Below are 20,428 nucleotides of genomic sequence, written 5' to 3'. Positions count from 1 at the left end.
GGTTCATGTTTGCCCACAACAGTTATAATAAATTAATAGCCTCGATTTATCTGAAACCACTGGGTATAAAAGTAAAAATTTTCGTAACTTTAATCATTTAAAAACCAACACCATTTGAGGCCAATTTACATTCTCCATATTGTAGCTTATGTTTAAGTAGACTTGAAAATGAGATATGAACTTCTACATTTTGATTGATTCCTGATATTTAAAAGGTAACCCATTTAAACTTATATGACCCCATTTAGCTGAAACCACCATAGATAAAATCTATATTTAATAAAGGATCGACCAAAAAAAATGGTGTAAGATAATGCTCAGTTCAAAGTTCAGGGTTCCCACACTTTTTGTCCTCAAAATAAAATAAAAAAATCAGGCAGATGGCATACTGGAAAGCAAAATAATCTATAACTAAAAAGAAAAGACATTTCTTCCTTTTTTCTCTCTCCCATGACTATAACTGACCTGAAAAATCACACGGTTCTGGTTTCATGGTTGTGGGAACCCTGAAACTCCTATTTAATTAAAAAAGAAAATTTCTATAGGCCTCAATTTAGATATTTTTATATTCACCTACTTTAACGTTCTCTCATTCAACAAAGGCTTTCATTTCTCATTTGTGAGGTTGCATCAAATTGCATCAATAAGATGCCATTTATGTTGACAAGAGTCACACAAAACTTATACAAGTCATAATCATAAAATCTCCTTGATATTACACACCATTTGATGGTAAAATGAAGTAGCAGAAAAAGACATGAAATACAACCATCCATTCATAAGTATCTAACATGTTGTTTTGACATAAGCTAACATTAAAATAAAAGAGCATGCAATTTTCCAAAGACTTAATTTCCATTATATGAACAATCTTAAATAACACTTTTCAGGAAATGACATTTAGACCAAGAGTGTTTTTCCAATGCAGCTCAAGGACAATCGCAAGCCATATGGTTTTTGAAGATGAAGAGTATGAAAAAACAAACCTGAAACATTCATCTGCAAAAAAAGAAAGAAAAAAAAATGCCTCGATTAAACTCCCAACTCTCACATAACAGGCTTTTTACATGCGGAGAATGTTCAGTGATTGTGCCAACTACATATAAAGATACAGAATGACAGAGAAAAAAACGAAAGAAAAAAAAAACAACAACATCCTGATGACAAGTTAGATCTGCATTAATACATTTGAAAATTAATTCATTTTGAAAAATAGATATGACATGCCTTTCGAATTACAAATAATCAAAAATACAAAAAGATTTTCCTTTAACTTTTTTTTTTCATGAAGCTGCAATATGCACAATATGCTTTGTACAAAATTAATGAACATTACAATGAACTGGTTGTACATATGAAACAAACTTCTGCATCATGTTACACTTAATTCACGACTGCTTTTCGACAATCATACAAAATAATTTTCTTTGTCTTTGTAAGAAAGTGCCAGGGCCTAACAGTAGATGCAACCCGCCTCCCAACATCTAAGCTATCATTCTGGACTATTAGCATCATTCAACTATTTTGCATCAATGTAGGGAGAAGGAATAGTTGACACTAAAAAAATGCTACTTACTATGTAACACTATGTTTAACCATTTTCAAAAAGTATGTGTAACCATTATCAAATCAATCTTTGCTATGAGAAAAATACTGTGTTTGTGGCTTGTGGACTCTGTCAAAAAAACTGTCAGTAGAGCAGGATCCTTGGGATCACACTTTTTCACTCCTATTTTTCATCCTCTCTCCTTCAATTGGGAAGTACCAAAGGAAATTTAGAGTTAAAGCATGAACACCTTGCAAATCATTTTTATAGTTTTATAATTTTAAAATGAATAAAAAAAACACTACATGATCATTTCTTTACTGCATACAATATGTGTTTTTTTTTAGTCAACTAAAAGGCCTCAAATATTTTTTTAAAGGTATGAAAATTATATTTTCTGAAAAACCCTACTATGACAGGGTGACAATCCAATTTAAACAAATGATGCATTCAGTGATTGTCCATTACTAAAAATGACCAATTTATCTGAAAACAGCACACTAAAAACAAACAGCATAAATGGCACCACTGGCATGAGTAGAAAATGAACTTGTTCATTTTGTCAAAACAAAACCATTTACAGAGCAGAAAAAGATAAGGAAAAGCAACTAGCCGGGCCCTGCTTCACTAACCCTGAATGGCACTACTGTAGTTTCAACTCTTACTCTGTATTACTCAATTTTAAGTATCGCCTATAACAGTGGAATTAAAAAGGCAATATGAGAAGGATCGAGAGGAAGAAAAAAAAACATTTCACAGAATAAATATCCCTTTCTCCTCAGACAGCGATGCACACTCATTCATCTAGCTTGCATCACACAATACTTCTTGACATAGCCCCCCCCCCCCCCCACAGAATCTCAGTATAAAGAAAAGCCAGAACGTCGGGCAGTAAGGTTTAAACCACAGCGATGAGACTGGCTGTTGTTATGCTGGTGCTATAAACAGGGCTCTCCCAGGATGCAGCCCCCTATCTTCTCCCTTGCAGTTCGGTTTGAATAGATTAGATCTGGGTAATGCTACATTCACTTCAAATTTTAACATGAAAATACTTGCTTGTAATCTATCACTATAACAGAGGTAATATCTTTTTAAAGAACACCAGTAATAATAATAAAAACTAAAATATATATAAAAATACACAGGCTAAATATGAAACAATAAGCAAAACAGTATTTTTTTAAACAGTAGCTGAAATACTATTTTGAGGTGCTACTAATTAAGAAGTAAAATGTTAAAAGGTGAATAAATATCTGTGGAGAGACAATAGCAAGAAGCTGCAGAGCTCTGATGCGTCGGTAGGAAACTTCTTATTTAAACAATTGGAGAATTTAGTCACTGCAATTCTTTTTCTATGAAACAGCCATCACTCTGGTTTAAACCATTCTCATTCACACCACATAAAAACGAACGATTCCACTGTGCTGTTAAAACACCCAATTCAAGAACTGAACAATTTTCAACCAGACCAGTTCTGAGAAATTAACACATTTTGGCAAACAAAACAAGTCAGGAGTTGAGAAAACATTGATTTGAAGTAAACACCAACCAAAACGTACAGAAGGAGAGGAATGCATACTGAAATCATTAATGACAAAATGAAATTTAGAATAAAATTAAAAAATGAACAAAAATTAATTCACAAGAATCTAACTTTTGTCAGACCCTACTATGACAGGGTTTCATTCTGTTTTCTTACTGGCCATTCCTGATGAAATTGGTCAAAAGACCAACAGTGTCAACCAATCCCATTGGAGCACCAAAAGACAATCTTCTCCTCTGACTGCTACACATTCACTTAGGACGGGATGAAACAACCGAAGAGGCGACACGAGAAACTTCAAACCTCTCTGACTGCGCAAACGGCAAAAGTGCCAAAAAAGAGAGTCAAAATGTTCAGACAAATTTTTTTTGATGTTATCTTAGCAATGAAAATTTGGGGGAATAAAAAAAAAAGTTAATTTGACTAGTAATGGCAATGATGTTGTAATGCAAAATGTTTATCTGCATTTGTTGTCTTTTTTACTGTCCTGTTCCACTATGTGCACTCAGTCAGGGGGAAGGAGGTCATGCAGCCGAAACCGTTCACGGACATGTGGCCGCACATCCTCATTCTGTGGACGAATAACAACGAAAAAGTACAATTTGTATTAAGACAGATTAAAAGCAAGAAGAAATAAATATTTTTACACTTTTTTTTATATCACTTATTTTTATGTATCATAGTACTTTCTGGTAATGTAAAACAAAAACAAAGAAAAAAAAACCCCATCTAGGGCTGGCAAAAATACATTAATAAAATAACGAATATTTATGAAATTTGTGCCTTTCAGAGTACCTCTGATTAAAAAGAAACTTCATTTATTTATAACTTTATAAAAGGATATTTATTTAAAGCAAATGAAGCAGTTCAGTTAATGCAGTCAACATACTTCATGTCACCACTGAGAAACGTAGAAGCAAAAGTCACGAAAACTAAGGCCCTGTCCACACAGAGACGCGTTTAGCTGTATACGTACACATTTTTTATCGGATCGGCGTTTCGACCAGACGGATCCGGCGTTTTGGGAGACTGAAACCGCTATTTTTTGAAACCGGGTCCCAGGGTGGATAAATCTGAAAACGACACCATTGCGTCTTCGTGTGTACGGCCAATCTGTATATTTTGTGAAACGATGATGTCATCACCCCACGTGTCGACTAGTCAGACGCACTAAATCAGTAGGCTAACAGCAACAACAACTGCGACTACTTGCTTGAGTTCATGCTTCAGAAGCCACTGAGCCGCTTTTATTTCTTTATTTATTATTTAGGCCTACTTTAATGTATTTTTATTTTATTTCTTTATTTGTTTATATTTCTTTCTTATGTTATGATGCTTGTATTTTGTCTAATTAAGACATTTCGTATTTTGTAGGGATTTTGTAGGCATTTCAAGCAAAAATAATATTCGACGATCGCTGGGAATTATTTGATTATTATTCAAAAAACGCACTTCTGCCCCTCATGCTCACCGGTAACACGGCGTTCGCTAGGACATTAAATTTCTCTGTACTGTAGGCCTACATGTTGTAGCCATTAAAGAAAAGTTAGTTTCATATTTATGTTTAAATAATATGTTATTTTTTCCATTTCATATATGTTGATTATATGAAAAGTGAACAGCGTGAGTAGCCTAATCATAAAATGCGCAATATCGAGACACATCATTTTGACCACTTCATTAAGTTTTGTTTTATATAAAGCCTTTCTTTAAAGTGAATTTCGTTTTTTGTATAAATTGTATCTTAATTTTAATCAATGTTTCATCAACCAATTGCCTGGATTTAATAAATATGAAGCAAATATAGCAGACAATAGTCATTAGGACACAGAGGCGCCGGCGCGATATAACTTGCATCCCAAGTGAACTGGAGCTTGTCTCATAAATGAACAGAAACTCAGAAATATATCTAAGCTTGAAATGTCTACTTTTAAACAAAACAATTCAAAACGAAAAGAAACAGACAACTCTCTTATAATCCGTATGAAGTGTGCATTTATCTCTATAAGCACCTTCATCTACTGCGAAGGTGGCGAGTCTGCATAGTCACAGAAAACACTAGTTTATTAATAAATAATTAAAATGTCAATAATTGAATTAAAATAGGGAAAGCTCTGGCTTTGTGTGGACGTGGCCTGAGAGATGAAGAACACATTACAACATACCAATTCCACCAGTTTCTCCAAGAAAGGGACCAGCTTCAGAAGTTCGTTGTCATTCTTGTCCATGAACCAGCTCTCAATAGGGATCCCATTGGAGAGCTGTGGGTGTAACACATGGGTTGATGGTTTTATTTATAAGGATTGTCTTTCATCTCACTAAGGTATTTCTTTATTGGGTAATGTTGACTATGAGCTCAGTCACACACCTGAACACTCTACTTATTACAAAAGTAACAATGAAAATGAATACTTTGTCACTTTCTAAATTACTACATAATTACTAATCCTAATTACATTCTGGGAGGGGTAGGGGGTTGTGGCTGAATATAAAAACTTAACGAGGAGATTTTAAAGCCTTACATAGTATATTAAAAAAGGGAGATTAATCTATATTATTTAAAATTGTGATTGTTCTATTCATATATTATATATTAATATATAATATATCTATTAATATATAACATGTACTTTTCAATTGTAATTAAAATACAATTAATTTTACCTTCAAGTATGTTTTAAGCTTGATTCTTTTAATGGAGTAAGATTTTCACACATTTAACTTAAATATTTTTTCTCTGTACTTGTTACAACCTTGGGTAATATACAATAAACTGATATAAACATGAAGTGAAGTGAAGTGAAAGTGACATGTAGCCAAGTATGGTGTCCCATACAAGTGCACAACACACACACACACACACACAGTAGTGAACACACACACACCGTGAACACACACCCAGAGCAGTCCGCAGCCATTTTTGCTGCGGCACCCAGGGAGCAATTGGAGGTTAGGTGCCTTGCTCAAGGGCACCTCAGTTGTGATGAAAGAGAGCAACGTTCATTCACAGCTCCCACCTACATTTCCTGCCGGTGCTGAGACTTGAACCTGTGACGTTCGGGTTACAAGTACCAACTCTCTAACCATTAGGCCACAACTGCCCCCATGTGAAAGTAATGGTGCAACTTTATGCAAATTATGATTATGCAACCTTGGTCCGCTCACCTGATAAGCAAAGGCTTGTGGCGAGTTATCGATAATTATAGTCTTGGATAAATCCCGTCCGAGGATATTCAGATCCTTAATGTAGTTTCCTTGCACACAAACACAGTGCTCACGAAATAATCGGTGCCTAGAACATGTTGGAAACGCACACAGAGAGAAGAATGAAATAAATCTCCAGGACTAGAATAAATAATGCATTTGAAGCAAAGGGTTGACACCCTAGGATGGTGTGGAGTTTACATGTGCCGGAGACCAAAGATCTCCATCTACTGCAATCCCTCATTGTAACCAAACACTACAGAGAAACTTTGCACAGCAATGACTAATCAGAGGCAGGGTTACTCAAAAACTGACACCCTGCCTAAATTTACATTTACTCTTATGACAAAATCTGACAGAATTTCTAAAAGAAACAGAAGCAAACAAAAAGATAACTTGGTTTTACTTTGAACACTGTCAAGGAAGAGTCTTCAAAATGATTAAAATAAAGGTAAAACAATAAGAAGTCCACAGACCGCACCAGCTGTTTCCTCGGATCGAGAATGTTCAGCAACTTGTCTGCATAAACTTTCTTAGAGGCAGTGAAGAGAATGATCTATAAAAAAAGTCAACAATGGAACAACTTCAGTCCATTATGAGGAACAGATGTTAACTCAAGCGAGGGTAAAACTTTTCCATGTAATATCATCATTTATTTGGAGAAAAAGGATGAGATGTAATGTGGAGTAAAGTGGACGAAGGCTTACCTCATAAATCTGAGACATGCGTTCAAGGAACTCTCTGAAAAATGGCCTCAATCGCACATAAACCTAACAGAAATTGTGAATTAGAATTTAGCCCATAAGAACACAGGGTTTTAGCCCCCCAAAAAGAAAAGAAAAAACCCTACAAAATTTTACAAATTTCAGATCACTTAAAATAAGACAATAGCTTGAGACAAACTCCCAGCCAGTTAGTTTCTTATAATGGCTCTAGAGGCCCCTCTAGTGGTTTGTTACTGACAAACAATGTATTAACACAAAGACTGCTTGGATACCTACCTGATATATGACATCTTGGAAGAGGACAGGAAAGGTTAGTGCTGCATCATCCAGCTCATTCAAGCTACAATGGACAAGGGTTTCATCCTGTATAAAGAAAAATTAATGAGATCTATGCCAAAATTAATCCCTTGTAATAGGAGCTATTCCCCTGTGGTGTTAAAGACTGACCAGGTCAAGCACCAGGGAGAACTCAGGAGTGCTGCGAGTCTTCAGAGGGAGTGCGGGTTTGCGAGTTAGCTGCTCTTCTGTTAGCGGAGGTACATGTTTGATGAAAAAATACCTGAAAAACATAACATAAATGTTTGCACGGAAAAAGCCTTGAGACAAACACTGATGAGACATTTTTTTTTCTGAGAGGGTTTCCAAATTACCTTAAAACAAAAGCAATATTTAACTGTAATATTATTAATAAACATTCCACTTGTCTGAGGGCTCAACAATAAGGATCTGCTGGGGCCAAATCTCGCATTTGTTTATCTTGTACTTGCCGTTTTACTTCCTGTGAATTTAAACATTTGTCGTTTGTTTTGTATTGTTATAAATTAAATATTGTTCAATGTAACATTATAGAATGGAATAATCATTACTAACAAACAGGGGAAGCAAAAATCTGAACTAATGGCTTGCCCGGGCCAGCAAAAAAAAAAAAAAACCCTTATTGTGAAGCTCTGAGCACAAAGCACAGACATTCAGTAAAGTTCATCTCACGGGTCAAACACTTCCCACTCCTCCTCATATGATCCTTCAGCTGGGACCGTAATAGAGGTGTCCACATACCCCACTGTTGCAGGAGAGCCAGGAGCTGAGATAAAACAGGACAAAGAAAACACAATGTTAATATATTCTTGCCTGTGTAAATATACACGAGTTTGGGGACGGTAAGATTTTTGAATTGTTTTTTAAATGTCTCTTATGCATACCAAGGCTGGTGGGCTAAATTATTACAATTTAAAATGTTACACATGTTTTCTATTTTAATATTTTAAAACATAAGCTGAATTTTCAGCATCCTTACTCGTCTTCAGCATCATATGATCAGAAATCAGTCTAACATGCTGATTTGATGCTCAAGATACATTTCTTATTATGTCTTATATGTTGAAAATGAAGCTGCTTCATATTGTTGTGAAAAGGCGATTTTTTTTCTGGATTCTTTGATTACAAAAAAAAAGTTCAAATGAACAGGATTTATTTAAAATAGAAATCTTTTTTTGCATTATATTGTGTAATCGCTGCTAAATAAAAGAATCCATTTCTTATGAAATAAAAAACCTAATGTGACTGGTAGTGTATAATGTGTTTTAGGCTGAAAGTAGTATTCACCCATAGAGAAGTCAAGCAATGTCATGTCTTTCAAACCTGTAAGAGGAGGAAGGTCAGAGTGGGGGGTGTTTTCACTCTCCTCTGCAGGTGTGTGAGTGGAGGATGGCGGTCTAAAGGCAGATGGCATGGCACTGGTATAGAGAGGGACACATAGGGGCTCTCTAGATGTGGCAGTACTGGTGGGCATCTCTTCTACTTGCTCCATTTCTAGTTGCTTCACAATCTCTTCCGCCTCCACCGCCTGGCCAGGGGAATCCGAGGCTGACATGACAAGATGGGATGTAGGTAAGGAGAAGGAAGGGTGAAAAAATATTCTGGGTTAGGCGATGCATTATTAATCTTCATAAGGTTGCAACAGTGTTTTTTTTTTCAATTCATAATCATCAAAATAAACATTATCTGGAATCCAAAATAAGCTTTTGATATTGCCCATTATTTATCCTAATGGTAACCCTATTGTGAAAACGTACCAAACATTTTAGTACCATTGCATTCATATCAGCAGCAAACTGCACCGGAGTTCACATGAACCGTACCCCAGATCGCCCTTTTTAAGCGGACTCGGGTACGGTTCGTGGGTGCACACTCGAGTTTGGAAAACAGCATTCATATCATCCAGACAAACAGAGCTCGAACCCAGGTGCGCACCAAAAGTGACAGTGTGAAAGCACCCTTAATTTCACACAAGTTGTCCTCCTGATGGGGAACCAATTTGCCTCAGGCAGTTTTTTAGTTCAGTATTGACATTTTAGGCTAAACTTTCTCGCATGAACTGCTATTTTGCTAAATGTAAATAGATATGGGTTTTTTGTAATCATAGAAATACAAAGTAGCAACTCCACAGATTCTGCTAATCCGTCTACATTAGCATTTAAACGTTCAGGATCAGTAAGATTTTTTATTATAGAAATTAATCCTTCTATTTTACATAAATATACACCTTAATTTGACCAAATGTGACAGTAAATACATTTATAAAAAAAGATTTCTATTTCAAATAAATGCAGCAGATTAACTTTCTATTTATCAAAGAATCCAGTTCCAGAATATATATATTCTGAAAATTCAGTTTTACCATCACAGGAAAATTACATAATTAAAAATATATGAAAATATATGAAAATAGGAAACAGTTATTTCAAATTGTAATAATATTTCTCAAGATTACTGATTTTACTGTATTTTTGATTAAATAAACGCAGTCTTGGTGAGCGTAAGAAACTTCTTTCAAAAACATTACCGACCCCAAACTTTGAACAGTAGTTCATATGAGAACACACAAACTCCTCTTTTACTTTAGGAAATCTGCCATCATTACCAAGAATGATAAATGAAGAATGTTTTATCAGTCAAGTTTATTTAAAGAAAAAGAAAAAACACTGAAAAACACATGTACACTTGAACAATATTCTAAAATGAATAGTTGTTGGAGCATAAATGTTAATGTAGTAATGTCACCAGAGGGAGAATCTATTTATTATCATCATTCAAATAATTTTCAGTCCATTATGTCCAGAATATCTTGTGCATCACATCTTTAGTGTTCGGTTCAGAGTTTCTTACCATTTTTATTTGCTGGTGAGAAGAAGTTGAAGACAGGAGAGAAGATGGTTCCAAGCAGGGTGGTGCGGGGTGGACTGTTCACAACCTCCTCAGGGTCCTCCAACTTCCCATTAGGCTTGACAGGTTTACTCGTGTCATGGTTAGTGGTTTCTATAGGAAAAAACAAAACAAATTCACACAAAGTGAGCGTAATCAAATTACAAATGCAGACTATTTAAATGTCTAACTCCATATGTTGTTTGGGCAATAAACTACTGTATGATGACTACTACAATACACAAGAGAAAGTGATGCCATTGCCAGGTGTCCGCAACCATGTTCTTGTCACATATAATCCATGTCAAGAACACAGACAGGTCTGATACTTCCAAAAGCCCTACTCATTTATGATAATATTTGTTATATTTTTTTGACAGTGTAAGGCATTACACTGAACCACCAACATCAAACAAATATACACAGATGCAAATATGTTGTTCTTAGAAGTGTCACAATATACCGGTATTAACGATAACAGTGACAGGGTTGTCAAAAAAAAAAAGCAAATCAAATAAAAATTCCAGTAGTCAGTACCAATACTATACCACCGAAAAATCTGTTGGAACTTTTTTACTATTTTATTGAAATATTTGAAAAAAGATATAATTTTATTAAGCTATTTGAAATGATAATTACATTTAATAAGTTTATTATTTATAAATTTAACTGCAGCACACAAGTACAGTGACTCACCACCATTGACCGAACTTCTTCGACGGGCCCTGTAGATGCTTTTCCTTTGCAGGTCATTGTTCCTCTGTGGGGTGGAGGTGATCAGCTCGCAGCTCAGACGATTCCTCTTTGCTGGGATGTCCTGCTCCACCTGTTAAACACCACCAATCACACAAGCATGAGTTTCTAGATTTTAAACACTTTAGTCTTGTGAGGGGGACACTATAGTGAGTCTGTTTGAGGATGCTGGGGGACACTTGAACAGGACTTTCAGAGGAACAAAATATCAAAACTATAGGCACTACATGTTTAAGGTTAGAGATTATTAAAACCCTATTATAAACATTAAAATCAAACTCTAAATTAAAATGCTGGGGAAAAAAAACAATATATTTTTATATATATAATTTCTTTCCCCCTACCCTTCAAACACTTTTATTTGTATCGAAGAACAAAGTTTTTGAAACTTCTAGAATCATAAATTGTAAATTCAAACAGCGTTTCATAACAGCCGAAATACTGGAAATATTGTGTGGGTGGGTGGGGGTCCAACAATTTATTAAGGCCCCCTATATTTAAGTTAAAAAGGTTGAAAACCACTGAATAAAAATAAAAAAATGCTTTAAATAATTATCCAATTAATCACAAACTGCTGTAAAAGACATGGGGTCTTTGAATGTTGTTGTGGACAATGGGGGAGTTATACAGAACCCAAAGAAGAGAGCCTAATATCTTTACTGGACATAATATGTGAACCCCTGGTTCTTCTGCCGCAGGCTGCATGCCTGTTAAAGCCAGCCCCACCTACTGTCATTATGTGAGCGCTGTGGAACCACAGCTAAAATTAGAACAGGACTGAGCTCCTCAGACAAGAAAAGGCATTCCACCACGCATTTCTGGAGGGAATATGATACCAGGTCTTGCTTGCATTCCAATATAGTACATTCTGGTCCACGATCAGCAGGTCTGGAACTGCCACACTCAATGAACCCATAATAAATGACAGGGAGAGGGTGCTAGAGGCTCACCTTGATGGAACTTCCATGGATGAACTTCTTGATGCTGGAGAGAAGACCCTTGCTTTCACCTGAGCACTCCTCCATCTCAGTGTGCTTTCGCTTGGTCCGGGCCGGGCAGGGCCTGCGGGCGAGGTTTGGCTGCTGAGAAGCCTTGCGCATTCTCAGCCTCATTTTGTTTAGAGTTACATGTAAGACTGGAGAGGGAGAGAGAGAAGACAATACAGAGAAGCTCAAACAGAAGGTAAGTACACAGAGAAAGAGAGTAACACAGGAGGAAATCACTACGTTTAACAACGACCTTGAGAAGTCCAACTTTGCTCGCTGATTCTCACACGCAGGTAAATGAATCACACTTTTAGTAGGTTTTGAATGAGTTATGGCTCTTTTTTTATTCGGTTTTTAAAAGAGCGCTAGCCACAGACATCTGGATGTATTCAAGAAAGACACTATATATTCCAACATGGTTCATCATTCAGTTGAAGCACCTCCATAGCGAAGCACTCTCAACTACAAGCGCACTATTTCCTACATACAGAAGAATTCGGAATGGACACACTTTTATTTAAAAGACAAATCTGTGTGATTCTTTAACACAAGATTACAGATTAAGCAAAACTCTGAATTAAACCGATTTTGCTCACCCAAAAATGAACATTCTGTTATTCTTTATTAAGCCTCATGTCATTACAAACCTGACTTACTTTCTTCTGTAGAACATAAGAGAAGATATTTTGAACAAAGTTTCAGCTGTTTTTGTCCTTACAATTGAAGTCAATAGGATCCCAAAAAATAAATAAATACACAAAACTACTGGACCCGGTTGACTTTCATTGTATCGATCGAAATAAATAAATAATAATAATACTTACCATACAGGTTTGGAATGGCATGAGGGTGAGTAAATTATGACAGAATTTTCCTTTTTGCTTGAACTATACCTTTAAGGCCTACTTGAAGTTTGGCAAAAGTTAGCAAAACGTCACCATCTTTTTCACTCTTATTTTTCGTTGCTGGATCTGGATAAGTCACTAGAAAAGAAAAAGAACTACGAGGATATTGCAGATCAACAGCGAGCAGCAGTTTCTTACAAGTCAGAAAAAAAGAGAGATGAAAAAAGGATAGGGAAAAAAAGTTAATATTTTCCTGATGTGGAGGAAGTGTCCCTCTCTTCTTTAAAGGAAACCCTGTACATCAAGGGGGTAAAAATTATCCTGAAATTAACTACAGTGCATGGTCGTGTGTCCCCCTCCACAAAGCATGCTTGCGTAACAACTGTTAGGTGCTCCAGCATTTGTGACCTGTCAGGCGTTACGCCAGCCCGACTGTACCTTCCCAATACTCACAACAAAGAAATCTAACTCACATTAAATTTAAAATGAAGAAACACAGGAAATACATTTTTAGGAGAGGCAAACAGAGCTCCTTCTGTAATGGCAGAAGTGTTAGCCAGAGAAGCGAGATGACAATGAGACATACTGCAAGCATGGAAGAGACAGGAGAGGAATGGCAAAAAGTAGAGAGAAAAGGGTACAGCTAGTAATACATTTCAGCTTTTTCCTTAACCACCAAAATGGTGACTCATCCACTGCCTCGAACAGACATCATGCCAAGTCAGCTACCTCACAACACTGAGGAGCTAAGGCCTTTCTTCTACAAGAACAGAAACGATGAGATTCAACAGTCTTCAGCAGCCCAGTAAGATTCAATGAATCTTGCTTAAATGCCAAATTCCTGGTTTAATTAATATCAGTAGACATTAAACACCATTAATAGCAGGAAATAGTTTTAATACATATGATATGACAATGGCAACAATTACTCCTGTGACCCCTTCTGACCTAGGCTTGTCCATCACAATCACTTGCAGGTCATGTTCTGACAGCAAAAAGTATGTGTATATATATATACACTACATTGGTTTTAGGCATGTGACGGTATAACATTTTCATTTTGCAATAATTGCTGAAGCTTTTATCACGGTAGGGCTGCACGATTTTGGAAAAGACTGACATTGCGATATTTTGCTTTTCTGTGATGTACTGTATATGGCGATATGAAAACAATTTCACCTGATAATTTGGATAGCTCAATTTGTAAAGAATTAATCATTCTATAATGATTGGGGTAATTTTGTTGTGTAGTGCATATGCATAGAAAATAATAAATGAATTACAAGCATAGATAAATACTATAGAACAAAGACATAGATGACATAGGCAGTGCTTTATGTTTTTCAGGTAAATTAACTGTAGTCAGGTACAGATATTGAATAATCAAATGTAAATAACACTGCATAGTCTTTACTGTTTAAATTAAATATGATTAATGTTACTTAATTTTCCCTGCACAAAACAGTGCACGAGTTCCAGTCTTTTTGCACTTGTTGTTTAAACTGACAAAACTCAAAAACACAAGAAAATGATAAACTGTCAGTGTCACTCTATGATGGTTAAACTTTGCAATTAATCCGCGAATCACAAGCGTTATGGATCGGGGAGCAGCTGGCCTGTATGGATCATGGATCAACTACGAACCCTATACTACATCGCACATACTGCGATGTGTCTATCGCGGAATCTAAGCTAAAATGATATATTGTGCAGCCCTACGGTATGTGGTATTATCACGATATTGAAATAAGTTGCAAAAAAAGTGGTCATCTTGTAACATTTTTTTTTTTATATAACAAAAAGAACAATATTTAAATACAGTAGCTGGGTTTCCATCGAAACATGAAGCGAATCTTTTCAAAGTTCACAAAAAACACACACAAAAAACAACAAATGCGAATAGACCCCTTTTCAGCTGTTAAACATGGTGACGGTTTTTGTGGGTGGAGCTTAGGTGGTTACAGAACGATCCCTCTGGCCGCTAGTTTGCAAGTTTTGTTAGCTTGTTTTTTTAAACAATCACTAGAGAAAATCCGATTTTACCTTAAATGTGCAAGGTCACTCACTGACCAGGACCGCGATTGTTATTTGCAAAAGTTAATTTTAACGGACGAAACCAGATTGGCTGACCCGTACACGCTCACTCAATGGATGGACGATCTGACAGGATTAACGTTAACGCTAGACTACCTCCGGTTGAGTGGCCTGACTTCTACACCTATCCGATAGAGAAACTGAGCGTAAAGAGAAACTGAGGGCATATAAATCTTTAGATGCCTATAACTATGTGCTGAATGGTCATCTACAAGACTTGTGTGGTACGATCCGTAGTCCTGCCAAGCCAGCGCCAAGAAGACGACAATGTAAAGAGTAAAATTGCACCGTAATGTCAATGATGTGAATATTTTCTAGAAATAAAAATTCCAGATACAGCATATTCATTTTTTATTGATTCTTGCACCCAACAACACAACATGACATTTAATAATAACATTTAATCTGTGCTGGTTTTTTATAGACCAACGCTACTTTTGCGTCATCGAAGGGTAATGCCCCTTTTTTGGGGAAAACAAACGCATTCCGCTCTGAGAACAGAACTCGCTCTAGATCTGCAAAGTTTCTTGATAGCAAAAATGGCACAAACATACACGCTCTTTGCCGACCGAGGACCGTGAGCGGTATTTAAAGAAGCTTCAACTTTTGAATTGGCCGAGAAAGTTTTATTCGGTCATAAAATTTCTACGAAAAATTTCCCCAGAGAAACTTTGGAGAATGAAATGAAGAGCTGGGAGGAAATGTATAGCCTATATCAACACAAAAGTTATGCAAGTAAATACAAAACCTATTATAGACTAATCTTTCCCTGGCATCTCATCTTTTCCCATCACTTTAGGTTTGGTTAACATCTTTAATATATAATTTCACAAGCTATCTTGAACGAACAGAGGCATGGTCTGAGATAATAGTGTATTTACCGGTGTTTGATTCTCAGAAGATGAAGAAAATCATTTCTTCATCAAAATACAAACCGCCACAATGGAACATCCCTCATGGCCTCATCGTCTAGTTTGTCATACTGTGAGTGTGTTGACAAAAAAATAGGCAACATTTTGGTGATTCCACGAGATAGTGGTAGATGTCTGAATAGTCCATATTTGGTCACTGCGTGGAGTCATTAATCCAGTTTTCGACCATTTCAAAGGGACACCTGTGTAACCCCGTATCCGTTTGTTTTCCCCCCAAAAGGGGCGTTACACTTCGATGACGCAAAAGTAGTGTTGGTCTATTGGCCGCCTGCAGTTTTGCCTTTGTTTAGCCTCCAGCTAGCGCCGTGACGTAACTGTGACGTCAGCTCGAAATTGGCCAGGTATGTTTCCATCATGTTGTTCGAGCGGATGACTGTGGTATTATGCCGCGTTCCAGGCAACCTGTAACCCGTGTTTTTCCAACCTTATACCCATCAAAATGCACTAGAACGGCAGTCATACCAGTGACTTCCCACCCGTGAACTCGTACTAGATCGATGTACTCCCAGTTACGAGCTCTGACGTCACATAGCCCGCGAAACCATACAAAACAACAATGGCAACAATGAAGTGCGTGTGGTCGAGCAGTGTGGTGAAAAGATCATCCTTAATAACGGGTCAGAAAATAAGATGAGTAACAAATGCAAATGAAGTAGCATTTGGATGGATTTTAATAACAGTTTTATCTTAAAAATTCTACATTCTGCTTTTATTTTGTCTATCATATCGAGCAGGGACTAACGTGTGATTTTAAGTGTTATTTGCTTGGAATGGTTTTATTTTGGATAAAATGTTCAATATACGTGTAATACTATTTGATGGTTTTACATTAGCCTATTTACTTTTTTGCTTCTTATTACAGAGCTGAGCCAATTGATCCAGTTCCCTAAATGAGCAGGAATTCCCATAATGAGGAAACAGCTGATTAGCCACGAGGGTTTATTGTTCACTACGTCACAATTTATTCGTTTCCATCTCCCATTATTCAATATTCACTTTTTTGCAAATTAAGTTTTTATCCCCTGAAATTTGGCATTTCCAACTTTCCATCACTCGTTTCTGATGAGATACTTCAAAATGCGCATATAAACAGGGTGATAGAAACATAGCTAATAAAGCTATACACAAAAAAATTATAAAGTAATCAAATGTTTCAAACAGATTAAATTCCAAAAGAATTATAAAACATAGGTAACACTTTACAATAATGTCTCAGTAGTTAACATTAGTTAAAGCACTTCATGTTCATTATTGTGAAATCGTATTACCATATGGCATATACCAGTGTCTAGTTGGTTTGAGAGAGGAAAAAAGCAAAAAAAGCAAAAAAACAAACAAAAAAAACCCATTGACACACTGGCAGCAAATCCAAGGCTACTGACATGTTTCCAAGAAATGATCGCGAAGACTCAGTGTCTGCTCAGTTTGACTCTGAAATATATTAAAATGACTATTATTTCTCTAAGAAATCTAGAACTTCATAGATTAATAAATACACTATTAAACCGGAAAGTGTAATTTGTTATTTAATGCATTTGCATGGCATGTCAAAGAACACCACAAAATGCTACACAATAGCTACCATTGCACTTTGTTGGTAACTTGTCCCATTACAGCTGGACAACTGAGCAGTGCTTCTCTTCTCAACTGGGGAACCTGGGCCCACAAAGCAGGGATCAGTTAACTTACAATGGGAAACATGTCTTAAACTGATTTTTAAAAAGTACGTAACATTTTGCTTTGCACTGCGTCTGTTTTTTTAAAATAGTTTTTATTAATATTTTGAACTAGAGTTTATTTTCATATTTCAGTTTTAATTTTAGTAGTTTTGTTATGTGCATTTGATTAATTAGTTTTCAAATATTTATCTATATTGCTGAAATTGATTCTTATTTCAGTTTTAGTCATTTTATTACTTAACAAGTTTTCCCATCTATTATTTAGTTATTTTCAGCAATATTTCAATTAACAAAAAATATTTACAAATCAGCTGAACTTCAAGAACACAAACTTAAAAGCTGCATAGATAGCATCAATTTTGCATTTCTAAATTTGGCTTTTTACAAAGAAGAAAATAGGAATGTAACACAAACCACTGAGCTCTCACTCAGACAACTGTCTCACGGCAGGGTACAACCTTGACAAACACAACTTTGCATTCACTACCTCAAATTATCACAGTAGATTCTAATTTGTTGCATTAACTAATTTTTCCTTTAGCACGTTACAGGCTAGTTTAGCAGAGTGAGTAAATAGTTTGAGTTACAAAAGTATATTTTTTTGCAGTCACAAAATCTGCATCTAAACTTCTGCAGAATAATAATTATAAAAACAAACATGTGTTGGTATTTTGCTTTCTTTCCCTATAAAGAGGAAGAACACATTAAAATATTGAGATTTATCATGTCTAATTATTTTATTACCGTGACAGCGTAATTTCTCATAATAATAATAAAGGTTTGGAAACAAGCTTCTTTGTCGTAATTTCATTATAAGTACAAGAAGAAGAAGAAAAAAACATCCTCTGTTAGGGGCCTTCAAATATTGACATGACAATGGGGAACCCTTGCAGTGATAATGGTTGAGAACCACTGCCCTACAGTCAACTAACTACAGTCAGTCTTTAAAAGGGAGGAAAAGAAAAGACATTAAGTGCTTCCCCGCCATAACCGATGAACTTAAACAGTAGAGTTGTGACGTTCGTGAACGAACCGATTCTTTTGAACGGCTCATAAACATGAACGATGGGAGCCGAGTCGCGGCTGGAGGGGAGCCGTTCTTTCTGTCGTTCTTTTTTTAATATGCGTGTTTCACACAGATGCACACAAATTAGCTCCTCAGTTATAGGGGAAGGGGCGCACCCAGCGCAGGGGTACTACTGCCTAACAGCATGATGATAGTAGTTGTGCATGCGCGCCCATCCTTTACGTGAGTACTCCAATGGAAAAAAAAACCTACGTGCCTTTGTCATTGGGTAGGAGCGGAGTTGTGCGCGCTGCCGTCAAGCTGGCTTCTTAAAACTGACTAAATATTTAAAAAGAGCCAAAAGAGCCGTTTTTTTTAAATCAAAATGTTCTTGTGTGATAACAATGTTCTTGTGTGGAAGTGTTACTGTTTGTAGTAAAAGCTGATTTGCACAGAAATTCATTGCAGCCGGCTTTGTTTTTTATGTTTATTTGTGAGTAGGTATTGTATGAATAACATAAGTCAACATAGCTTTACACATACACACACTTTGTACTAAAGGTGAATCCAAAATAGTGATGTCACTTTCTAAACAGAGGGATGTTGTGCAACCCTATGGTATATAGTCCACACATGACAAATGAGGTAATAATCTATATTTCAGAAAAATTCAAACTCAGATATTGGTGTGTGATATCTGAGTTTAAATTATTTGACTACAAATCTCACCTCATCATTCCTCCCAGTGATTATTTCCAGGATAAACTGAGATGCCCTTAAGCTGGCTTCTTAAAACTGATTAAATATTTAAAAAGAGCCGTTCTTTTGAACGGCTCTTTGTAAGGAACGGATCGCCAAGATCCGGATCCCCTCAAAGAGCCATAAATCCCATCACTATTAAACAGACAATTCGAAAATGAAGTTCAGTGATTCACGGGAAACCTGAACAGTGTCGTGGTGGGCGGGAAACACACGCTAAAGAGATTCTCTACGGAAGACGAGCAACTTTCTCACGATTTCCCTGTTTAGTCAGACATTAAGAATAACTGTTTACACAATGATTACACGACTCAAGAGCCTTAATTGTGAACTGCATTTTTACATAGAGCAATCGCTCTTGACACATCTGTGCATGTCTATTTTCAATGTAGGACACATGCAAGCATTCTCTCCGTAGTAAACCTGTTTCTCGTGACCCGCTATTACTAGAAGAAGCCTCTAGTCTAGTGCCAGTCAAAACAACCGGCAGTATTCTAATGACAGATAAAGCGCGGGAACGACTCGCGAAGACGGCAGCTGCCTGTCCGTGCGTGCGTATAGGTAAAACAGGAGCGAGCCGAACCATAGCGAAACATTTTCGACCGGAGCGAACGGACGGGGTGTTATGGGGGGGACCCTATCACCACATGCAATTCAGACTGGGGTAATAACTTACTGGACGAAGCTCCGCGGGATCGAGTCGCAGGAAAACGGTCGATTTCAGAGCTGCTGACACTTGCTGTTGTTTGCGTGCCTCTTCAGACGAGGTTCACCTCTGTCCTCCCTGCACCTCTGGACGCCATTTCCCGCCTCCGTACCCACACAGTCAACTGCAGGTACCCGGATGAAGAGAAGACTGGAGCGAGCATGCGTCCTGCGGCGCGCGTCCCACACCCCCTTTCTGTTGTTCCGAGTATCAAAACAATATTGAGGCTTCGCAGTGCGACAGGTTTAGCTTACAGTGTCTATTTAAAACACAATCACACACTATAGGTTCGATAGTCACGCATAAAAGGTGCTTTAAACAAAAACAAAGAGCAATTCCGTTATCATTTATCAAGCAAACTAACAAAGCTATCAGGAGCGATATCAGAATACATTATTTTCTGAAGGGAATGTCTCTCAGATGAATTAGTGTATTACAACACGCCAAAG

General features: G+C 36.7%; 1 protein-coding gene across 1 annotated transcript; it reads right to left on the bottom strand.

Moving 5' to 3' along the window:
* Nucleotides 1–616: 616 nt before the first annotated feature.
* Nucleotides 617–20,160, bottom strand: ctdspl2b (CTD (carboxy-terminal domain, RNA polymerase II, polypeptide A) small phosphatase like 2b). The gene is made up of 13 exons (XM_077228651.1): nt 19,950–20,160; nt 11,923–12,107; nt 10,916–11,045; nt 10,184–10,333; nt 8,657–8,881; nt 8,006–8,099; nt 7,466–7,577; nt 7,295–7,381; nt 7,001–7,063; nt 6,770–6,849; nt 6,255–6,381; nt 5,255–5,350; nt 617–3,660 (listed from the first exon to the last, which is right to left on the bottom strand). Exons 2-13 carry the CDS (start codon nt 12,082–12,084, stop codon nt 3,595–3,597), a joined length of 1,392 nt encoding a protein of 463 aa, XP_077084766.1. The 5' UTR covers nt 12,085–12,107; nt 19,950–20,160; the 3' UTR covers nt 617–3,594.
* Nucleotides 20,161–20,428: the final 268 nt, after the last annotated feature.

The sequence above is a fragment of the Siphateles boraxobius genome, unplaced genomic scaffold, assembly GCF_051911475.1.
Source record: "Siphateles boraxobius isolate OS27281-9 unplaced genomic scaffold, OSU_SipBor_1 130, whole genome shotgun sequence".
NCBI lineage: Eukaryota > Metazoa > Chordata > Actinopteri > Cypriniformes > Leuciscidae > Siphateles > Siphateles boraxobius.
This window is presented reverse-complemented; position numbering and strand designations above follow the sequence as displayed.